This window comes from Anabrus simplex, chromosome 7 (genome assembly GCF_040414725.1).
Source record: "Anabrus simplex isolate iqAnaSimp1 chromosome 7, ASM4041472v1, whole genome shotgun sequence".
Lineage (NCBI taxonomy): Eukaryota > Metazoa > Arthropoda > Insecta > Orthoptera > Tettigoniidae > Anabrus > Anabrus simplex.
The window spans coordinates 142,508,631-142,530,992 of NC_090271.1; the positions used below are offsets into that span (position 1 = coordinate 142,508,631).

A 22,362-nucleotide genomic window follows, 5' to 3' on the forward strand; every position below is an offset into this window, starting at 1 on the left:
ATACATCAAACAAAAGAGCAACTCGAACAGTTTGTTCTAGAAGTGTTCGTACCTGTGCGGATGCACTGGTTCCTGTATCTAGTAGCTAGTAGCACTAGTAACAAAGTAGCAAAGATGGTGACTGGGGAACAGAAAGCTTTTTATGTTTTACAGTTTGCAAGGACTGAATTTGTATTTACAGTGCAATGTGCATCCTATATCAAGTTCCATTGTAATCCTCCAAGTGATAATAACATCCATAGATGGTATCATAAGTTTGAAGACACCGGCTGTCTTTGCAAAGGGAAGGGTACTGGACGACCAATAAAGGAAGCACATGTTGAAGGAGTAGGAGAGTCCTTCTTGCGTAGCCCCAAGAAATCAGTTCGGAGGGCTAGTTTTGAATTAGCAGTTCCAGTGATGTGATGTTGTTAACAGTTGGTACAAGCTCTAAATCATACAGACAACAGTTTATGTGCCAACTTTGCAAAGGATATGTTGCTGCATGATGATGAAGATTTTCTGGATCATGTTGTGTTCAGTGATGAATCGACGTTTCACCTAAGTTGGCAAGTGAGATGGTACAGTTGTAGTGTGACTCCCCTAAATTGAATGTTTTTTGTGCCATATCCCGGCAGAAAGTTCATGGGCCTTTCTTTTACGCTCAAGCAACTGTAACTGGTGTTTCTTATCTTGATGTGCTTGAACAATGACTCTTTCCTCAATTACAAGAAGCGGAACCAGAGAACTTTATTTGGCAGCAAGATAGTGCGACGCCTCATTGGCATAACTCAGTACGTGATTGATTAAACGACGTTGTAACCGACCGCTGGATTGGCCACAAAGGGCCGGATGACAAAGCTCGTTTCGCATGACCTCCACGTTCACCCAATCTGATGCCATGCAGTTTTTAGTTTTTACCTTTGGGGATTTGTCAAGGATTGTGTGTTTGTACCTCTGCTGCCAGCTGACCTAAACAATTTAAGAAACAGGATTGAAACAGCTGTTGCAACAATTACTCCAGACACACGGAGCAAGGTGTGGGACGAACTCGGCTATCGACTTTATATGTGGCATGTGACAAATGGTGCTCACATTGAACACTTGTAGGACAAACTGTTTGTGTTGCTCTTTCACTTAATGTATTATTTACATATGTAAGTTCAATGTAGTAAGCACTACAGAGCCGTAAAACCCCGATATTCATTTTGAAACGCCCTGTATGACCACAATGCTCTGGCATGCGCTTAATGGCTATAGAGAGAGACAGCAAGTTGAGGAACTCATCTTCATCACTATATTCTGGCACTCTGGTGTCTTAAAATTAGTAGCAATTGACGGTTTGTTAAATTATTGTTGTTGTTGTTGTTGTTGTTGTTGATGTTGTTGTTTGGGGAAGTTATGAAATATTTTGTCTCCTTTTAGGTTCAACATCATCTCGCCGTGCTGCAGCCCCACCACGACCTGCTGTAACACCTCCTTCCCTTCCTAGATCTCCTGATGGACCTCCTGGAGATGGAGATTCTTCTGGACCTCTTCTTCATCACCATACTTCTTTAAGTTTAGGCAGTGTACCATCACTTCATGAAGTATGCAAGGTGAGCTTTAATAAGATTTTGAGATGTAAAACAGCATCTCATTTTTTATAAAATAAATTGAACTTGGAATACTAAAATAAAGGATTTTTAAATGATGATATTCTTGCACATTTTGGATTGACTCAGGTGCCTGGGCATTAAAATACGCACACGAAGACATTTGAATGAGTAACCCCGAAAGGCCCTCTGTCTCGGACTGCGAGAGAGGCGGTGTTTCGCGATGTCATATTGAAACAGGAACCACGCTTCATGGTTAAGTTCAGTTCATTTAATAAGCTGTTCAGCGCTCTGATAACGATAAAATATCAGGTTCATGAAATATTTGCCAATTTTCCTACTTATGCGGCATTCAATTGGCATTTCCAAAACGACAGCAATTCTGCTCGGAAAAGGAAAAGCTATTGTGAATTCTGAGTAACTCTGCTGCTGCAGTGTTCGATGGTGTTTATTGTGCCTATTGTTAATAGACGTGCTCACGCCATTCAGTAGTCAACAGTTCAATTAACTGAAGTGTATTGTCAGTATACCAACAGTAGACTTGGTGCGTGCAGTTCGTTTTATCAGTGTATATGGAACTGCAACAAGATGGATAAAGCATTAAAGGAATGTATTGATGCTTAACCAAAAGCTGGAATTGCTGGATAAGGTGGAGAGAGGAGTTAGTAGGATGCAATTGTTGGAAGAACTTCGCATGGGACTTCAGCATTATGCAGAATTAGAAAGCAAGCAAGTCAGCTTCGAAGTTTTTTAGTGGATTGAAATCACCGAGACAGTAGAGATGGGCAAAATGACACTGCTGGCTGTTTCAAAACATTCGATACAGCACAGCGAATCGCTTCAAAGTAGTGTCAACACACGGTGCACTTCTGTCTCGGACTGCAAGAGAGGTGGTGTTTCGCGATGTCATATTGAAACAGGAACCACGCTTCATTGTTAAGTTCATTTCACTTAATAAGCTGTTCAGCATTCTGATAACGATAAAATATCAGGTTCAAGAAATATTTAATGAGCAAATGTGCAAAATACAGTATGGTAAATAGATGATGTACCTGTACAATATAATAGTAACTGTGTATAGCAATAAACTGCATTTTCTTCTTCATTAAGCACTTACAATGATACTAAAAGGAATCATTTTTACAGTTAAAAGCACACTAAAATAGGAACTAATTTGAATAATTATAAAATGATAAATGAAATTTAAGAAGAGTTCAAAATAGGTATTCCATGTTGCAACCGCTCCAGGTTAAACATTCTTTGCCCGATACCTCCAATTTCTAATTCGTCGTTGGGCAGCCTAGTTTGACGAAATGGAGTCGCTCAGCGGATACCTCAGGGTTTACTTATGGCAAATAGGACATGTAATCCTATTGTAGAATTCGCTTTACGTGAGTCCAAGAGAATTCCAACTCACGGGTGACACCTATCGTTACTCACGATATAATGATAATCATCGCCGACAACCTAATTAGAGTTTGACCTCGAGAGAAACTTGCCATTGTTAAATAAACACTTAATTATACGGTACCTAACTTAGCTAGTAGTTAACTTACAATCTAGACAGTAATTAAAGAACTCATGACACCAGCAATGAGAAAAATAACAAAATATTTATTAATAGAATATTAAATTACTAATTTCCAAATTATGCAACGCATTATTCAAATTAACTGAAAATACGTAATGAAAATGAGTCAGCGCTGGCTCGTATAATAAAATGAAATAATATTCAATATTTAAATTATTTAAAATGATCAGTTCCTTTGTGAAGTTGAAGTTCACTATTTGCTCATTTACAACAGATCACTGGACACATCTAAGGTCCACCTCGCATTTGCAATGTAAGTATACCATCGACAGAATTAACTCGTTCCGAAAGTTCACTTTCTTTAGTCTTATTTAAACAGTCTCACTTGGATACCATATCCAGCCGCAATGCATCACAAATAGATTAATAAATTAAATGTGAATTAATTGGAATACATTTAAGTAGTTCTGAGTGAATTATAGGAAATCGAAAATAGAACTGAATATATTAAGTTAGGTTTTAAAAAAAATCCGAAGACATGATTTTGTTGCAACGATCTCGTTGTGCATTGAAACTCCTTACGAACTAAGGCATTCTTTCCTAGTGCCAGTTAAATACGGCTCCTATTCTAGCCTTTCCCTAGCTGAAGTTCGTTAAAGAAATGTATGTTCAAAAACGGAGAATATTAACCAATCTAGCTATCTATCTAACTTCAGCGTAATCTTTAGCTGTCTCACACATGCCCTAATAGGTTCAATGTCCCTTTTATTAGTTATCTTTCAATAACATTCAACCACAATGCAAGCTACTTTACTTTCTTGCAATTAACATGGAAGCGCTAAGTTGCGAGGTTTGGAAAACAAAATCTCATATATATCGGTATAATAATGCTTCTGGTTAACTACAGCTATTCAAAGTCGTATAATTCTAATGTTCATAACAAGTCATCTACTCTGAAATAGAATTACGTCACGAGCATACATTTATACTAATAAATCCAGTTCGTACCTTGGCATATGTAGCTCTCGCGGTGTGGGCACTCTTACGCAAATAAATCATATAATTCACTTGTAGTGTGGTATAACTTGAATTGCAGGTACACGAAGGTCCTGCATCGCGTAAAACCTTCTCAAATCACTATACATAACTCGAAACTTCCATCTAATTACCATATTCATATTCTCATAACAACATCAATCTTATATAAACACCGTAGCCTCCATAAAAATATATCGCGTTTCCCAACTTGACGACTACGATAAAATACCACACAGATTCTTAATAAAATTTACAAGTCGCAGATTCTCATAACTTACATACGAAGTTCAATGCCCTTTCTATGAACCAAACAAATGCGTAATTCCATGTTTCTTTCTACACCGCGCACAACCATACGTGACGTCAACTTCATGCATTACTTCAATGAAATCTCTATAATCTCCCAGTATGTCATTTCAATCAGCTGTTTCATATTTCTCTACAAACCTCACGCTTCTTTCAAATGTTCAGGTCGATATAGCATAAACTATTGCTATATTATTAAATCGTAACTTCGAACTTAATTATCTTACACTTTGTTGGTAATCATCACTTGCATTGCTATATTATCGGTCTACAATTGCCATCAGCACATACCTAAGGTACATGTGTAAGCAAACCAAAAATTATGCAATGAAATGTTATGAATGACTTAGCTCGCTCATGGTTGTCCCTGGTCCAGCTGTTCCATTCCCATTGGATGTAGATGGGTCTTCGGTTCGGTCACGGGTTAGACATCTGGAACATCATCCACTCCTTCGTTCTGGTAGTACAATCTGGTTACCCGTCGCCTTCCTACGTCATGGCTCGGTCGGATGGTTACCCGTCGCCTTTGTAACTATTTGAAGACTACCAATAAATAATAAAAATATATATAATTAATGAACGGAGTGAAATAAGTATAAATACCAAGACAATGGGCGCCACCTGCAAAACAATTGCAGGAATATTTAATGGTGTAGAGCAACGAGCCACTCTCTCTCTCAAGGCGACGGTCATCAGGCTGACGAGGCTCCAGACTTGCTTTGTAACCTTACCTGTTTACCCCTGAAATTAGATGAAGGTAGCATGCCAGGTTCATCCTCACTCCACTGATAAAAGGATTTACTGCAAGTTTGATACCAGAACTTTACTCCCAAAATAATAAACAAAAATATAATAAATACCACAATAATCATCACTTAAAGAGACCCCCTCCTGATTGCCGTCCGCAAAGGCAACGTACAAACAACTACGACCAACATTAATCATTACCTCACGAGACCTACTCGCTTGTCGTTTACAAAAGCAAATATACACACCACTAACAACAACCAAATCATTACTTCACGAGACCTACTCGCTTGTCGTTTACAAAAGCAAATATACACACCACTAACAACAACCAAATCATTACTTCACGAGACCTACTCGTTTGTCGTTTACAAAGGCAATATACACACTACTAACAACAACCAAATCATTACTTCACGAGACCTACTCGTTTGTCATTTACAAAGGCAAATATACACACTACAAACCATCAATAAAATTGTTGATACTATATATACATTTCTTAACATACCTCCAGGTAAGAGTCCCACTACACTCATTACTGTTATAGAACAAAAATCGTATTCTGGTAGAGAAAAGTACGACGACTTTCTCTACGTACGGATGCAACCTTCTTTACGAAGAGCATCCCTAACCTTATTTACACACTTCATCGACGTCTTGAGTTCTTCTCGAGTGCCGCACAGATTGGTGTAACGCCTCAGGTTTCTGCAACTGAAAGTGGATACTCGGCCGACGATTTCCTCGACCAACAATCAGCTCTGTGCTCAAACACACATCCACTACCGAATCTCGATTCTGTACGCATCACCACATCCACTGTACATAATCTCGTAGAAGAATTGTAGTCCAACTTATTATACAGAGTTGGAGTTACAAATAAACACTTAAGTAGCGTCTTTGACCTAACAGCCGCCAGAAACTCATTAGCATCAGCAACATATAGCGTGCTCACTCCGAAAACGATACTCAAGAACAATACAACATTGCCTAGGACTATGCGCAAAGTAGCTCCCGCGCGCCGGTCCGAGTGAGAAAACACACAGAATCAGAGACAGAAACACAATCAGAAACAGCATTAGAGTTCGAATCAGAATGACTTGCCGCACACGCGTACATGCTTATATAGGCTTGCTACACGTGGTAATCGCGTCCTGAAAAGTTTAGTGGTAGCAACGCTCACACCGGCACTTCTTCCCGCGTCACTCTGTCAACACAAACCTCGCTCAAAACAAAGCCCTCGCATTGGCTATCGAGTATATGATGTGACATAGACCGTCCACTCATGTATGTCCACATTGATTCACTCCAATTCTTCAACCGATACAACCTGCCGTACCCCGTGTTTTCAAGCCACTTGTTGCAACACATCCAACTGACTTCAACCGTCCTTCCCGATATAGTCGCAGTTTTCCCAGTTGCACAATCCTTACGGCTAGGCCATATTTACGGACTCTTACCCAAACGGAAATTTATACAAAATATAATGATGAACATATGCAATATTCCCTAACTATACATTCTTCTTATAATATTACGTTTTTACATGGTAAATAAACAAAATTACATGATTTTAACCTAACAAACTATATACGAAAATTTCCTAACCTAAAAACTCGGGGATCGTACATACGTACGGTTACACCTTCCTTGTCATTTCCAGGTCGTATGGTAAGATGAATTGTTCCCAGGTTGGACCATCATTTGAATTTAGCACATCATCTTAATCATCTTCTTGACAGTCTCAATGTTGAAGATAATAATGCAATATACTGCCATTTTAATATTCTTCTCTGACGTCGTTTATCCTTAATTTAATTTATTTTTATTTTTCTTCGTATCTTCGTCGTATCCGCAATTTCTTACGTAACGACTTCAGTACATTTATTTTCGTCTCAACTGATTTTGAATTCAGGCGAAGATTTATATTTTATTCTTATTCAATCGTTGTATTCTTTCTTTTCTCTAATGCAATCCTTTGCTTCTCCAAAAGAAATATCCAATGACGGTAATTGCGTCCGCTCTCGATGTCGTGAAAATTCAAGATGAAGATTATTTAATAATAATGTTTTTTCTATTTTTTTGAAAACAATACTCTAGACCGTCCACTGTCCGTTTTACTCGAATACATGACCATTCCGAGAAGTATATGGCCCTCTGAGACATCATAGCAGGTGACTATTCCTTGCTTGTTTTAGATTACAAGGCCCATACCTTCGGTCAGCGCCATTTTGTAATCTGTCGTGGACGTGCGAGCGGGCACAATGTATAATAACAAACTTAACCTAATCCAGTTACAAAAGCATAGTAAAATAGTAGTCTAAGTAAATGCGCTAACTTGAATTATAAAATGAGTCATGAAATCTAAGAAGAGTCCAAAATCAGATTTTTACGTACATTAACAAACAACCTAAACTAGTTGGAAAGCATAGTAAGACAGTTAAACTAAAGATAGGTATTATATGTTCATTCACACATTAGACCTAATCCAGTTTAAAAAAAAAACACTTCAAAATGAAGTTTAAAAACATAATTGCCGGGCTGAGTGGTCAGATGGTTGAGATGCTAGCCTTCTGACCCCAACTTGGCAGGTTTGATCCTGGCTCAGTCCAGTGGTATTTGAAGGTGCTCAGATATGTCAACCCTATGTCGGTAGATTCACTGGCACGTAAAAGAACTCCTGCTGGACTAAATTCCACTACCTCGGCATCTCTGAAAACCAAAAAAGTGGTTAGTGAGATGTAAAGCAAACAATATTATTAGAAACATAATTTTTGAAATTTTGCACTTGACAAACAGGGGCATCTTTCTGTTATAATATGACCCTGCTTTGAGAACACTGAGGTCCTTTTTTTCTGTGTAAAACAGAGACCTTACTTTGTGGAGTACATTGCTCCTTTAGTAACTTGAATCGCGGTTCAGAATATGAAGCGTTTATTAAAAAATGTCAGTTAATCTTCAGGACAATGTCACATGGAGTATTTCTATTGAGGCAAGAGAATGAACAAAGCACCGTCACTGTTTCAAAGCTTTGCTGTTTCGAAGCATCGATGTAGCTGACATGTACGGAATGACTTAAGAGTTTCTGTTCACGCGACACAACACGTGAAGCAATCTCACTGCTTGGAAATGATGAAGTGTTGTTGTGTCAAGGCATGGAGATAGTCCATTGCACCGGCTCAGTGTTTCGAAGCATACTCACCCTACTCAATTCTACGAGAAAGTTGAAAATTGTGAAACTCTTCACCAGTCTCACAGTGAAAAAATTGACCATGTGCTTTGCAAATGGTTTTCACTGAAGAGATCAGAAGGTGTCTACATTTCAGGACCAATGCTGCAAGATAAGGCAAGGGAATTTCATCTTAAAAGTAGTTATTTCAGGTGGCTGTTTATTCATTAGGCTGGCTTAACCAATTCAAACAGGGACACGCTATCTGTAAGCTAGATGTTTCAAATGAACAGAAAAGTGCTGAAGAAAAATCTGCTAGTGAATTCATAGAAACATTTTGTTAAAATAGCAAAAGAGGAGGGTATTGGCGACGAGCAAATTTATATTGCCCTTGAGCAGACATCAGATTTATATAGTGTATAATCCACCAGTGTAAGCATGCAACTATGCTACAAAAGTTGGTGAAATATGCACTTAAATATGCAATTATCTTCATGCAATTGAACGCTTCCGTGAAACGCAAGATTCCTTTACTAGACTCACAGATATATAAAAACATGATCATGAATAAGCAACTGAATAAAAAACAGAAAATCATACTACTTACAGCTGCGGCTGTTCCACCAGTATAAACAATCTGTGCGTAGTTTGTGAAACATATCAATCCATTAGTGCTCACTGTTAAAACAAATGCATACGTGTCCTAGATAAGACAAAGTGCGTTAATCAATACACACGTTAAAATTATAATTAGGTTGTAAAAAAAAAGTAAAGAAACACATTTAAATACACATTCCTCTTTCATTTTCCACTGCATACTCTACTTTTTCTGTCATAATTTGCTTCGCATTATACTCAAGAATTTTCTCCAAGTTCTCTGGTATAAATCTGTGGCATTGGTCTGTTAAAATTACCTCAGTGCATATAATGATCTCTCTACATCTACGGATGTGTCAGGACTACTTGAGTTTGGGAGCAAGTGTAGGTGTTAAACATTGTGATACATCCATATTATCGGTACCAGCTAAATATTTGTTTATAGCTGCCATGAAGTAGCCCGGATTTCATTTGAGAACATCACAATATTTTGTTTGCAGATGGAGTCTGAGGTTTCCTAGGATACCTTCCAGTTCACGCTTCACTTTCTCCATAATCTCCAGCAAATCGCTAAGACTCAACCCATGTGTTACTTGCTTCTTGTTTGATTCTGGTATGATTTTAAGTGTCTCTTGATAAGTGCCAGTTCTCTTTGAACTGTTTCTGTAACCGTTACTTCCGTGGTTACACAAACACAGTTAAAGGGAGGAAGGTAAATTAAATTACAAGGTACTTTAAACACTATGCGCACCATAATCATGTAATGAACTGCGGCGAAAACGACACAAGAAAAAATCAGTGAGGGCAACTTGATGATAACAAACAAGGAACCTGGAACGGTGCTGGGAACCTACCAAGGGAGTGGAGATGGCGGTTGTGGTTGTCGGAAAAATCAGCGGTGATCCTTGATTTTCAAAAATATTCTTTACAAAATAAATTACGAACAAGTTCAGCAATGCGCAAAATACAAATTGCATGTTCTTTGAGACAGATAAAATAGATGTTCCTTGACAAGCTTCCTATAAGTTCAGAGAGTCAAGCAAATACCATACATCTAATTACAAACCAAGTTGTACAACACAATCTTGAAGGTAAGAAGAAACGCAATATGCTATTACAATTTAGATTGAAGTTAAACATACCTTTCCAAAACATTGGCTTAATAGAGTGGCAATTAGAGCAATCTCCTGTGTGACACTTTAACGAAACTTAGATGCAAATTAAAATGGGCTGAAAACAACCGTGCTTATCCTAAGGCCGCCCATCCTGAAAGCGAGGAGTCGCGCACGGCGTCCAAACTCCGGCAGACCAAAGACAGACGGGCTTAAGACAGACCACGAAATGCTGCCTAGCTCCCTTTAAAAAAGGCAACCCTGGCCTTGGAGTAGCCAATCAGACCACAGGAGCTTGCCCAGATTCACCAATCACAACTCTTTCTTCGGTCGCGATGTTTAAACCACTTTCTCGAACACGTACGATCGAGAATCTTCCGTTTCCAGAATAGTAAGAACATATATCTAGAATGCATAACTAACAAAGGCCAACACACTCTGTTCTAGAATTCCATGTCACAAACTTTCTGGACTGTTCCTGTTAATCTAGAAATGTAATCTACTAGTTAAAACCAACATATGTTAGAAAAATATTTTTTACACTGTACAGGTTAGGTAGCTGAATGGAATACAAATAAAATATTCTAGCACAATGCTCCAGATCATACAGTAAGTACTACTTAAAAGATTTACAAATAAAATCTTCTACAAACACTTTCCACTTCCAAGAGATTCTACACCTGTGACAGTTTCAACGCTGAAGGCCACTTTCAATTCCTGAATAGCGCTGGTATCACTGACATCAAATCCTTCAATCACACACTCCACTCCTTCGAAATGGTACAATGTAAAAGCGCACCTTCAATCCAAGTTCCCCAGCGCGTAAGGATTGGCACAGGAGGAAGAGGAACATACGGTAGGTAATTCCTGTAAGCCTCTGTCTGGAGAGGCACTTTCACAAACACTTTCTTTGTAGTGGATATTAGTTTGTTCACATTTGGAAATTGTGCCCTTATTCTTTCTGCAATCCTGTTAAAGCCGTGAGCTGTGCACGTTGAGCAAATCAATTCAGGATAAAATACTTTGAATGCTACAGCAATGGCTTTTAACATGCAGCTGGCACAATCCGTCAAAAATACCTGGAACTGTCATGCCCACCCGAAGGCCAAAGCAGATGTAGCGAATCATTGACAAAGCAAGTGATTGTAGAATGTTTTGCCCTTTCCAACGCTTTGCAAGAAATACGACACGGGGTACCCACTTCATCTCCACTCAACTTCCCGACCAATATGTTTGCTACATATCTACCACATGCATCCGTAGTGTCGTCTACAACTCCCCAAATCAAACAGTCAAGTAACTCAGTTCAGATATCTTCCATCACCAAATTTGTAACATTTGTCCAAGTATGTTTCCCGAACTGTAGACTTTTGAGTTATAGTCTGGTTGCAATACTTCTCAAGAAAGCTACGGAAATGAGGGTTGGTTAATCTATTCTATGGAATATTTGCTGCAATCATTGTGTGATGCAACTCACGGATAAACTTATTTTATCCTGAAGTGAATGGAAGTTCTTTTGTCAGTAATGTTTGTTTTGTCTTGCCGCTACCAACTTGCTTAGCTTTTATATGAGCTGAGGTATTAGAATGCTGTGTGAACTGGTATTATTTTTTGCAGGCAACAGCAGACATGATAAGGAAATATGTTACCGGACAGTTCACTAACAACACGGCGATAATCAGTATTGAAATATTTAACTGTTGGTGGCTCACATTCACACGCCTGAGATACACCGTGAACTTCAGGAGTGGATAGAACTCTGAGCACTGCACAGAGACTAATTTATTTCGTTCATCGGAATAGAGTTCACCGCACTGAGGTTCCTATAGCTCATTAATCCATTTCGCCTGTCGTGCCTTTTCCTTCTCCTCTGAAGCAGTATTTTTCTCGGTACGGATGATTAGCAAGCCAGGTACAGTAGAAGTCCGTTGTAGCGAGAATTCATGATGGCGAAAAATTCACTCGCTATAGCGGATTGTCGTTATATCTGATTGTTTGTAAAAGTCGGGAAAACCCCCATACACATTAAAATCAGTATGAAACGGAAATCAGTTTGTTCAAAACTTGTATTTTCGCGGTTTGTTCAAAACTTGTATTTTCGCGGATAATATCCACACTACGGCTTACTTGTTTGTTGTTTTTCAAAATCCGATACTACGTGAAAGTGTATGTTAAATTTCATTCTGAGAAAAATATATTACTCTATTTCTCCGAATCCACGACGACCCCCCCACATTTTTCTTCAAAAAAATTATTCAGGCTTAAAAAGTGCTCTGTACCATAAAATCATATGAATGTCTTTCTTATACAGTACATTTTTTAGATGCTGAACACTGGCTTTAGTTATGCCGTATTTTTTTTGCGGCTGTACAATTATGCTTTATTTCAGCGGGTTTAATAACCATTAACAAATTGCCAATGGCCGTTGCCATGTTGAAACACCGGATCTCACGAGATCTCCGAAGTTAAGCAACATTCGGCGTGGTCAGGAGTTGGATGGGTTGCCACGCACTGTTGGTGGGGGGTAAGGGAATGGAGGATTGGAAAGGAACTGGCCACCCTACTGCACGTAAACTCCGGCTCAGGAACACCTCTGCGGAGGTTCGGACCTGCCTTCGGGCAGAATAACCCTTACCTATAACTTAAAATTGGCATCATAATATCGAAGGTAGCTCGTTGAAAATTTACGGCAATACACATTCCACGCGTTTCTACAATACGACGATCCATCAGGAAAATATTCTTGCTTACTATAAAACTGTTACTTTCACTCAGCATCAGATATAACTGGCTGCTGCTACACGCACATTTTGCTTGCCGAATTCAGCCAACTTCAGCGGCTAGCGATGTATAGGTCATAATTGCTGTCTTTGAAAGTCAATGAACGAGTTGGTTGCGCCGCGGTATGCCATTTCCGCCCTTGAATTTGTGCACATACCTCACAATTTCATTTCCAACTTTTTTAAAGCGTCCTTGTTGCGGCCCACTGAATGTTTTTTGCAGTAGACCTACGCATTTTTAAGCTATCTTTGTCTTCATGGTAACACCGAATATTGGCTTTAGTTAGACCTTTGCCGTATTTTCTTGCGGCTGCACAATTATTATACATTTCCGAGTGTTTAATAGCCATTAACTTAAAATTGGCATCATAACATCGACGAGAACCCGTTGAAAATTTACCGGCAATACCTGTTCCACGTATCTTTACAATACGACGGGTCCATCACGAAAATATTCCTGCTGTCCATAAAACTTAATTTTACTAAGCATCAGGTACAGCAGACGGATTATAACTCTGCTACTGACTAGCCGTGGCCTTTCTAAGAATTCGAACGCTCACGTGTTTTGATGCCATTCTGCAGATTTGAGAAACGTTTTTGTAGAGGATAATAGAATGTCATTCTCCCTTTACTATTTCCCGAGACGTCGTCTTGGTTTAGGAGAAATACGGTATCACTCCAGTTTTCTTCTTCAAACGGCGTCACCTAACCTAACCGTACGTATTATGAAAATGCATGTAGAGAAATGATAACCTCCTCGCTAAAAATTTACATGAGAATAGCTTTCCGAAATTTAACTAGACGCGAGAAAATATAAACTATAATCTGAAATCAGTGATGTACCCTGCCATATCTTGAGGTGTATCACATTCTTACTTAATTTCAGTATAGGGTATAACATTAAAATTAAGAGATCGTTTACTTCAGCCTTTATTTTTAACGAGTTAACAACTGCTATCGGCTACGTTATTTACGCATTTATTATGAAAACGTGTTATCCTATTTCATTTCAAATTTTCTTTAGAGAACAGTCCACCGATATTACTAATCGACTCCAATATCGCCTTTGAATGTTGACGATAGAGCTCGGAAATGCACATAGCGCGAAAACTATACCGTACCAAAGATGATCGATAGCATTTTGTGGCAAACGTTTCAGTTTTGTTATTGAAATAGCATCACCTATCCTAATTTAACTGTACTATATGTATAATGAAGACATACTTCAAGCACCAGTAGAGAAATTATAACCTCCTCGCTGTAAATTTACTTGATAATAGCCTTTCTGTAATTTAACGGACGTGAGAAAATATAAACTAACCTCGTAATCAGTGACGCACTCTGCCATATCTTGAGATGTAGCCCTATCCCATTCTTAATTGCGGTATTTAGCATTAAAATTAAGCGATCGTTTATTCAGCCTTTATCTTTAACGAGTTAACAACTGTTATCGGACACGTTATTTACGCATTTATTACGAAAACATGTTCTCCTCTTTCATTTTCTTTGCGGAAGAGCAGTCGATGGGTATTACTAATCGACTCCTCTATTGCCTTCGAACGTCGACGAGAGAGCTCGCTAGTGGGCATAGCGAGAAAACTATACCGAAGATGATCGATTGCATGCAGTACAATGACTGGGTGCATAAATATCAGCGACGGAAAAAATCGTGCGCGCATAATCGCTCGTAATAACGGATGCGTCCGTGATAGGGCTTTCGCTGTAACCGAAGGATAATATACAGTTTAATATAGGAGTTTTGAAGGGACAGACAATACTTATCGTTAAAACGGGGTTCTCGTTATATGCCGTACTCGCTGTAGTGGACTTCTACTGTATTTTGGTGTGTAAATACCTCGTAAGGAAGCACTCGGTTGATTTTTATCTGGACCCTGGACTGTCAATCCATGCAGTCACCAATCAGCACATTCTCTACAGTGTTGGCAAGAATTGACGCACGCTGTATTCTTGTCTTGATTTTTCCTTGAAATCTTACCACAGCTGTAATGTTCATTCAGAACAAGGTCACTCATTCCTTAATTCGTCCAATTTCACCTTCAAACACTCTTCCTTGTCGGTATTAGAGGTCTGCATATCAGCAAACAAAATATGCATTTCATACAAATCCGATGTCTCGTCATGAGACAGGATTATTTAAAAATTTATTTCTTTTAGCACAGGTCAATTAAAACATTAGAACTAATAAAATACTGAAATAAACTGAAAATAACACCAATATACCAATAGAGAAATTGGTTGAAATTACAGAAAAACTTCTAACAGAAAACAATTCACCAAAAGAAACAGAAGAAATATCAACCTCTTACCAACAATCTTACACCAAAACACATTTATATTTGCCTTTAGCAAAATGCTTCAATACATGGGCAAGGGGAAACCACACTGGTATAAATTCCCAGGAAATCACTATGGTGAGAAATCAGAAAGAAACGGCCCCTAGTCCCGGGCAGCCCTTAAATGGGCGAGGGGTACTAAGAATCTCCCGGCTTAAATTAGTGAATTCCGCAATAAGAATGGGGACTTGGAACGTCAGAAGTCTCTATGCAGCTGGCAAGCTTGACAATCTTATCAAGGAAATGGTTAGATTAAGAACACCATTAATAGGAATTAGTGAAGTTCACTGGCGTGGTGCAGGTAAATGTCATCGTGATGATGGTACATTCTATTACTCTGGTAGCGAAGATAATGATAAAGATCATAGAAATGGAATCGGAATATTTATAAATTCTGAACTTACGAAGTATGTCAGCAACTTTGTACCAGTCTCTGATCGAATCATGTTATTACAGCTTTCATGCTCACCTTTTAACGTAAACATCTTGCAGATATATGCACCAACAGCGGACAAAAAGTATGATGACGAAGTAGAAACATTCTATGAACAACTTGGAACTGTTCTTAAAGACCTGAAGAAGGAAGAAATAACTGTGATAGTGGGTGATTTCAACGCAAAAAATGGTCAAGAGCGTCGTTCCGACTTGGTAGGCGAATTTGGGCTTGGTAAATGCAATGACCGGGGAGAAAAGCTGTACAAATTTTGTGTAGAACATCAAATGGTTCTCACTAATACATGGTTCAAACTTCCAAAACATCGTTTATACACATGGAAAGCTCCTAAAGATGATCCTCAAAATCCTGACTCAACAAGGAACCAAATTGATTACATTCCGATAAATAAACGTTTCAGAAATTCTATCAAAAGAGTCGCAGCATATCCAGGTGCAGATATTTCCTCGGATCATAATCCATTGATAGCTAACGTAAGAGTTCGTCTGAAAATCATGAAGAATAAGCCTAGAAGAAAGGTACTAAATACCCCTAATCTACAAAATTGTGAGACTCGACAGAAAATTGCTCAGGATTTGAAAAAGAAATCAATACCAATAACTGTGAAACAGCAAATGATTTGTGGAATCAGTTTAAAAGTCGGGTAGAGGTACTTCTTCAAAACAAAGATCAAAAGATACATCCAATGAGGAAAAAGAAATGGATGACAGATGATATTCTTGAACTAATAGAACATCGAAGGTTAGTAAAAAATGATGCAGAGGAATACAAAAAATTACAACGCCACATAAGGAAAGAAATACGTGCTGCGAAAGAGAACTGGATGAAAGAACAATGTGTGGAAATGGAAATCTTTCAGTCTAAACATGATCTGTTCAATATACATCGAAAATTAAAGGAAATAGCTGGCATGTGCAGAAAATGTAACCTTTCTGTACTGGTTGATGCCACAAACAGGCCTATTATTAATGAAGAAGAAGTTTTAAATACTTGGGAAAATTATCTGATAGAACTTTTCTGTGATCAGAGAGGTGAGGAAACTAACCAACGAGCTAATTGTGAAGGCCCTGACATTCTTACATCAGAAGTGCTATATGCTGTTTCAAAAAGCAAGAAATCACCAGGTCCAGATAACATCCCTGTAGAACTTCTTAAAATGATTGATGAAGACAATATCCAATTCTTGGTAAAGTTGTTCAATACCATATATAATACTGGAGACATCCCATCTGACTGGTTGTTATCTACATTTATCACGTTGCCAAAGAGCAAAAGGCATGTAAGTGTAATGATTATAGGCTAATAAGCCTCATGAGCCACACACTTAAAGTATTCCTTCGTGTAATACATAACAGAATCAAGACTAAGTGTGAACAAGACCTTGACGAAACACAGTTTGGGTTCAGAAATTCTTTTGGTACAAGGGAAGCATTGTTTGCGCTAAATATCCTAATTCAGAACATTCTAGATCAACAGCAAGAAGTGTTTGCTTGTTTCATTGATTTTGAAAAGGCATCTGACAGAGTACAACATCCAAAACTTGTAGAAGTCCTAAAGGATATAGGAGTTGACAGCAAAGAGATCCGCATTATTGAAAACCTTTACTGGAGATAAAAGGCCGTTGTCCGAATCGGAAATCAAACTACAAATGAGATAACCATCCAAAGAGGAGTTAGACAAGGTTGTGTTTTGTCTCCATTGTTATTCAACCTTTACTCGGATAAAATTTTCAAAACAGCTTTAGAAAATCAACAATATGGAATAAAAGTAAATGGTGGCATAATTAACAACATAAGATATGCAGATGATACAGTCATCATGTGCGACAATTTTGAAGGTCTCCAACTCTTGCTCAATAATATTAGTGCAGTAAGTGAGGACATGGGACTAAAAATAAATGTAAACAAGACCAAGTTCATGGTCTTCAGCAGACGTGCCAATGCTGAGGCAATCTTACAACTAAACAACCGACAGATTGAGAGAGTAACCACTTTTAAATATTTGGGTGCCATTGTCACTGAACAACTTGATCCCGAGAAAGAAGTGAAACAGAGGACAGCAATAGCACAAAAAATATTTACAAAAATGAAATCTTTCTTTTGCAATGACTACTTAAATTTAAAAGAGGATGGTCAAGTGCTATATATGGTCAGCCTTGCTGTATGGTGTGGAAACATGGACTCTCAAGAATATATCAGTGAAACGCTTTGGAAACCTGTGAAATGTGGATCCACCGTAGGATGCTCAGGATTTCGTGGGTTGCACGACTAATGAACCAAGAAGTACTCAGAAGGGCAAGAGCAAGTCGGGAACTCGTTCAAACAATAAAACTCCGGAAGATCTCTTACCTTGGCCACATCCTTGGAAATGACCATTACCTCATCTTACAGTGGATTGTACAAGGCAAAATACAGGGTCAAAGAGGAGGTTTTGGGAGGTCGGGAGGAGGCGAACATCATGGCTTGGAAACATCAAAGAATGGACTGGAATTCACAGTGTTGGAAGACTTTTTCACCTAGCAAGGGATCGTACTGTATTCGCCACAGTGATCGCCAACGTCAGGGGGACATGATACAGTTCTATGAAGAAGAAGAAGAAATGGGCAATAAATGACTGCAGAATGATTGAATCTGCATTTGTGAGGACAGAGCAGCTTGTTGGAATTCCGAAAGGTCCAAAATCTCCAATGTTGAGTGTCAAAAAGTTTATCCAGAGCATCTTGAAAAGTTGCTGAGCGTTGTGAGGCAATTTCCACCCTACTGGGCTGTGAATCAGGCTTTGGATGTGGAATAGCAGTATTTAGATCGTTTGAAAAACATCCCTGATAGAGGAAAGGTTTTTGCAACTTATTGAGACAGGTTCACACAAGTATGAAGGATGAGAGTTTTCCACCTAATCAATACTTTATTATACAAAGTGTCTAATAATTTAAATTACATTGAAACACAGTATTAGTTTCGACCTGTTAAATAGGCCAGTGCTGAATCGCTTTCCAGCCAAATGTTCTTTCAACTTAGGGAACAAGTCATAGTCGCTGGGCGCCAAGTCAGGACTATAGGGTGGGTAGGTGATGATGTTCCACTGAAACTGTTGCAGGAGAGCAACGGTTTGTCGGGCAACGTGCGGCCGAGCATTGTCATGGAGAATGTTTACGCTATTGCTCAACATTCCTCTTCTCCGGTTCTGAATTGCCCGTCTGAGTTTTTTCAGGGTCTCACAGTACCTGTCAACGTTAATTGTGGTCCCAGCGGGCATAAAGTCGACCAACAATACCCCTTTTCGATCCCAAAATACAGTTGTCATGACTTCACCGGCAGACTACGTTTGCTTGAATTTCCACAGCTTGGGGAAGAGGGATGCCACTGGCGTGATTGTTGCTTGGTCTGAGGTGTAAAGTGGAATGCCCAGGTTTCATCACCCCTGACAATTGAGTCTTAAAAGTTGTCCTGTTCGGCTGCAAAGCGTTGAAGGAATGCGTGGGGGGAATCGACTCTTTGCCGCTTGTGGTCTTCAGTCAGCATGCGTGGCACCCATCTTGCGCACACCTTCCGGTATTTCAACTTTTCTGTTAAAATTCTGTGAGCAGCGTTTCGGGAAACCTCAAGAAACAAAGTGCAGAGATCATCCAGGGTGATCCGCCGATCTTCACGCATCATTTGCTTAACCTTCACGACTGTCTCGACGGAAATTGACTGTCTCCCGCTGATTTGTTCGTCGTTAATTTCAGTCCGAACATTTTTTACATCCATGCACGACTCGCCATACACTTCTGTCAGTTGGCAATGAATTTCAATCGATTCAGTGCCTTTTGTGTTCTAAAACCGAATAACTGCGTGCACTTTGCACTTGGCGGTAACATCCAATGGGAGCTCCATTCTCAACGGCTGCCAAACCAAGACCGAGTGCCTCAGTGCGGAATGCGCATGTTTATATGCGAGCACTGGAAGCACTCTTCACAATATTGTGACCAACAGCCACACGAACAGAGTTCTGTATTTATAAAAAAAAAACATAGGAGACCTTATTTTTGGATTACCCTTGTATATACTTGCAAGCTTTGGCTAACATCGAAAGATTCTCCTTATAATTTGATTTGTGATTTATAACTTTACTGGAAAGCAGATATTGAGTACCATGCCAAGCTGAACGAGACCTAAGGACAGTAGCAAACCATAGGATATAAACAAACCCATGTTTTTTTCACTATATATTCTTTGTGGATGTATCTGGTAACATGCTATGTACTGCATATATTTTCTCTTATTTTTTTCAGGATCAGGGTGTTAGTGGAGGTGGTGGTGGTAGCCCTCGTCATTCCATAGCTTCCAACAACAGCAGCAACCCCAGCACTCCTCCCAGTCCTGGCCATGACCACGGCTCCTCAAGTTACGACAGTTAAATATTCTCTTGTAGTCGGTCACTAGGTCAGTAGTTAATAGTAAACATTTAATCAGCTGCACTGAAGATGGATACATCAGCGTTTTGGTTTGTTAATTGTTGAGTCTGGTTCAGAATTGTCAAAAGTTGTGCAAGAAACCCTCCCTAAAAGGATTATTTATTGTGTACATAACATTATGTAATTGTCTTCATCTTCTCCTCAGTTCTTCCATTAATAGCAGGTTGTAGTGGACTTACTGAAGCAACATGCTTACAGCCTGCTGTAGAAAGTGGAGACTTCGGTGCATGGGGTGGGGGTAGGAGTATTTGATGGACTGGCTCCAAAAATAGTACAATGAATTCTTAAAAGCATCAATATGAAACAGAATTTGGTGCTGGTAATATTGACAAGTTTAGTATTATAGGTGCATATTGTGTGTAATGCATGGTTATGATCAGAACACTCGTTGCTCATTTACAGGAAGTTAATGAAGTTAACTTTTCTTAATCATTCTGTTTCCTCCTCCCACCCCCTTTCCTTTATGTAATATTTAGTTGTATGTATCACAGTATTTTCACTTTGGTTTGTAAAAAGATGTTGATTTTATTATAATTATTTATGCATTATTGACCCCATGATTAGTACTTAAAAATCGTCATTATTTTCCTGTACATAATTTACTAAGTTTATAGGTTGTGGCGGAATGAACCAGTTTTCAGTTTTTGTATTTAATAATATAATTAGTACAAGTTGAATGGAGATTTCCATTTTAAAAAAGATCAAATAGTTGCCAAGCAATTTTGTTTATTTCTTTTTTTATTTATATATTGTCTGTAAATTATGTTAAGTGTACAACTTTTCATGTTCTGAAGAGTTACTGGGTTATGTAAATTCAGTTTTGATTTATGTGACAATAGTGAGATTAGGTCATTTTTACATTTAACGGTGAATCCTGTATTATATGTTGTATTTATTAACCAGATTAGTACGTAGGTAGCCGAGTTAAACCCTACCTCATGCAATTCAGAGGTTCATCTTGTGCAGGATTCCAGGAATGGCAATTGACTAGCACTGGTTGAATTTAGTCATTGCATTTTAATTGTGGGGTCTTGACTTTACTTTCTTTACTTCATTAATGCGTTTCTACTTAATATGTTCAAATACTGTTGTAGGAGAGTGGGAGATTATTGAAGACAAGAAAGCAGTCTGTTGCTCCTTTAATGCTTGCTTATGCAAGTTGGACATTACAACTGCTTTTAGTGCTATGCTCATCAGGTTTATTTATCATATTTATTGGGTATTAACAATTCTATTTTGATCAGCATTGCTGGTACATAAGCTGATGCTATATTCTACCATTTGGACCTGGTTACATTCATATTTGGCAGAAAACTTTACTCAAACTTGAAATATGTCATCATATTTCCATCTTTAGTAGTGGATTATTTTTTTAGGGACAGATATTCGAATGAAATGTTGAAAGTAGTGTTACCAAAATCTGATATATAGATTATTAATTGAGTGACCTTATCCTCTATGCTCGATTCTTTATGCTCGAATATTTCTACTACGCAAATCGGAATGGAGAATACTGTGTATTTTGCTGATATCTTTTATTTGTTAACATGGAATAATTATTTATTTCTGTTTTTTAATTGTATTTAAGTTTTAATTTATCTTGTTATTATTTGTGTGTTTTTTATGAATTCGTAAAGGTGCAATTAATCCCAATTGCAAATGTTATCCCAGTTTTGTACAGAAATAATATTGTACACTAATTATCCCATTTTTATATATATATATATATATATATATACAGTATATGTAATATCCTGTTTTATGTGCGTGAGTTATACATCTGAAAATTCAAAACTGTCAGTAAGGAAATAAATTATTTCATTCTAAATACTTTGTGGTTAACACCTGCCCACTTTTTATCATATTACAGGGTGATACTGAGTTTTACTCAAACTTGAAATATGTCATCATATTTCCATCTTTAGTAGTGGATTATTTTTTGTCAAAATTTTGAATGTAGAATGATCAACCCATTCAAATGTTTTGACAGTCAGATGTATTTGACTGACAATACATTTTACACAACATTGAGGAGTTAGAAACTCAGTAGTCCACTGTTCCAAGTACATTAATCAGTTTCTCTAAGATGAAAGCAAATTACAGGGTGGCACACGAACAGCTGACACATTTATATTTAAAATTACAATGCTAATTTACAGTATATAACAGTGAAATTTCTCAGATAGTGTTCTCTTCAGAAGTACTGCATTTACTCGTATATTAGATCACCTTGCGTATTAGACC

General features: G+C 38.3%; 1 protein-coding gene across 8 annotated transcripts in view; it reads left to right on the plus strand.

Annotated features, from left to right (window-relative positions):
* The window catches only part of gek (serine/threonine-protein kinase gek), a 736,940-nt gene extending 714,994 nt beyond the window's left edge, over positions 1 to 21,946 (plus strand). For all 8 annotated transcript variants that reach the window (XM_067151353.2, XM_067151356.2, XM_067151355.2 and 5 more), the window contains 2 exons: positions 1,405 to 1,577; positions 19,936 to 21,946. In XM_067151353.2, coding sequence (XP_067007454.2) covers positions 1,405 to 1,577; positions 19,936 to 20,061 — 299 coding nt within the window. In that variant the 3' untranslated portion in view covers positions 20,062 to 21,946. The remainder of the gene's footprint in view (positions 1 to 1,404; positions 1,578 to 19,935) is intronic.
* The last annotated feature ends 416 nt before the right edge of the window (positions 21,947 to 22,362 follow it).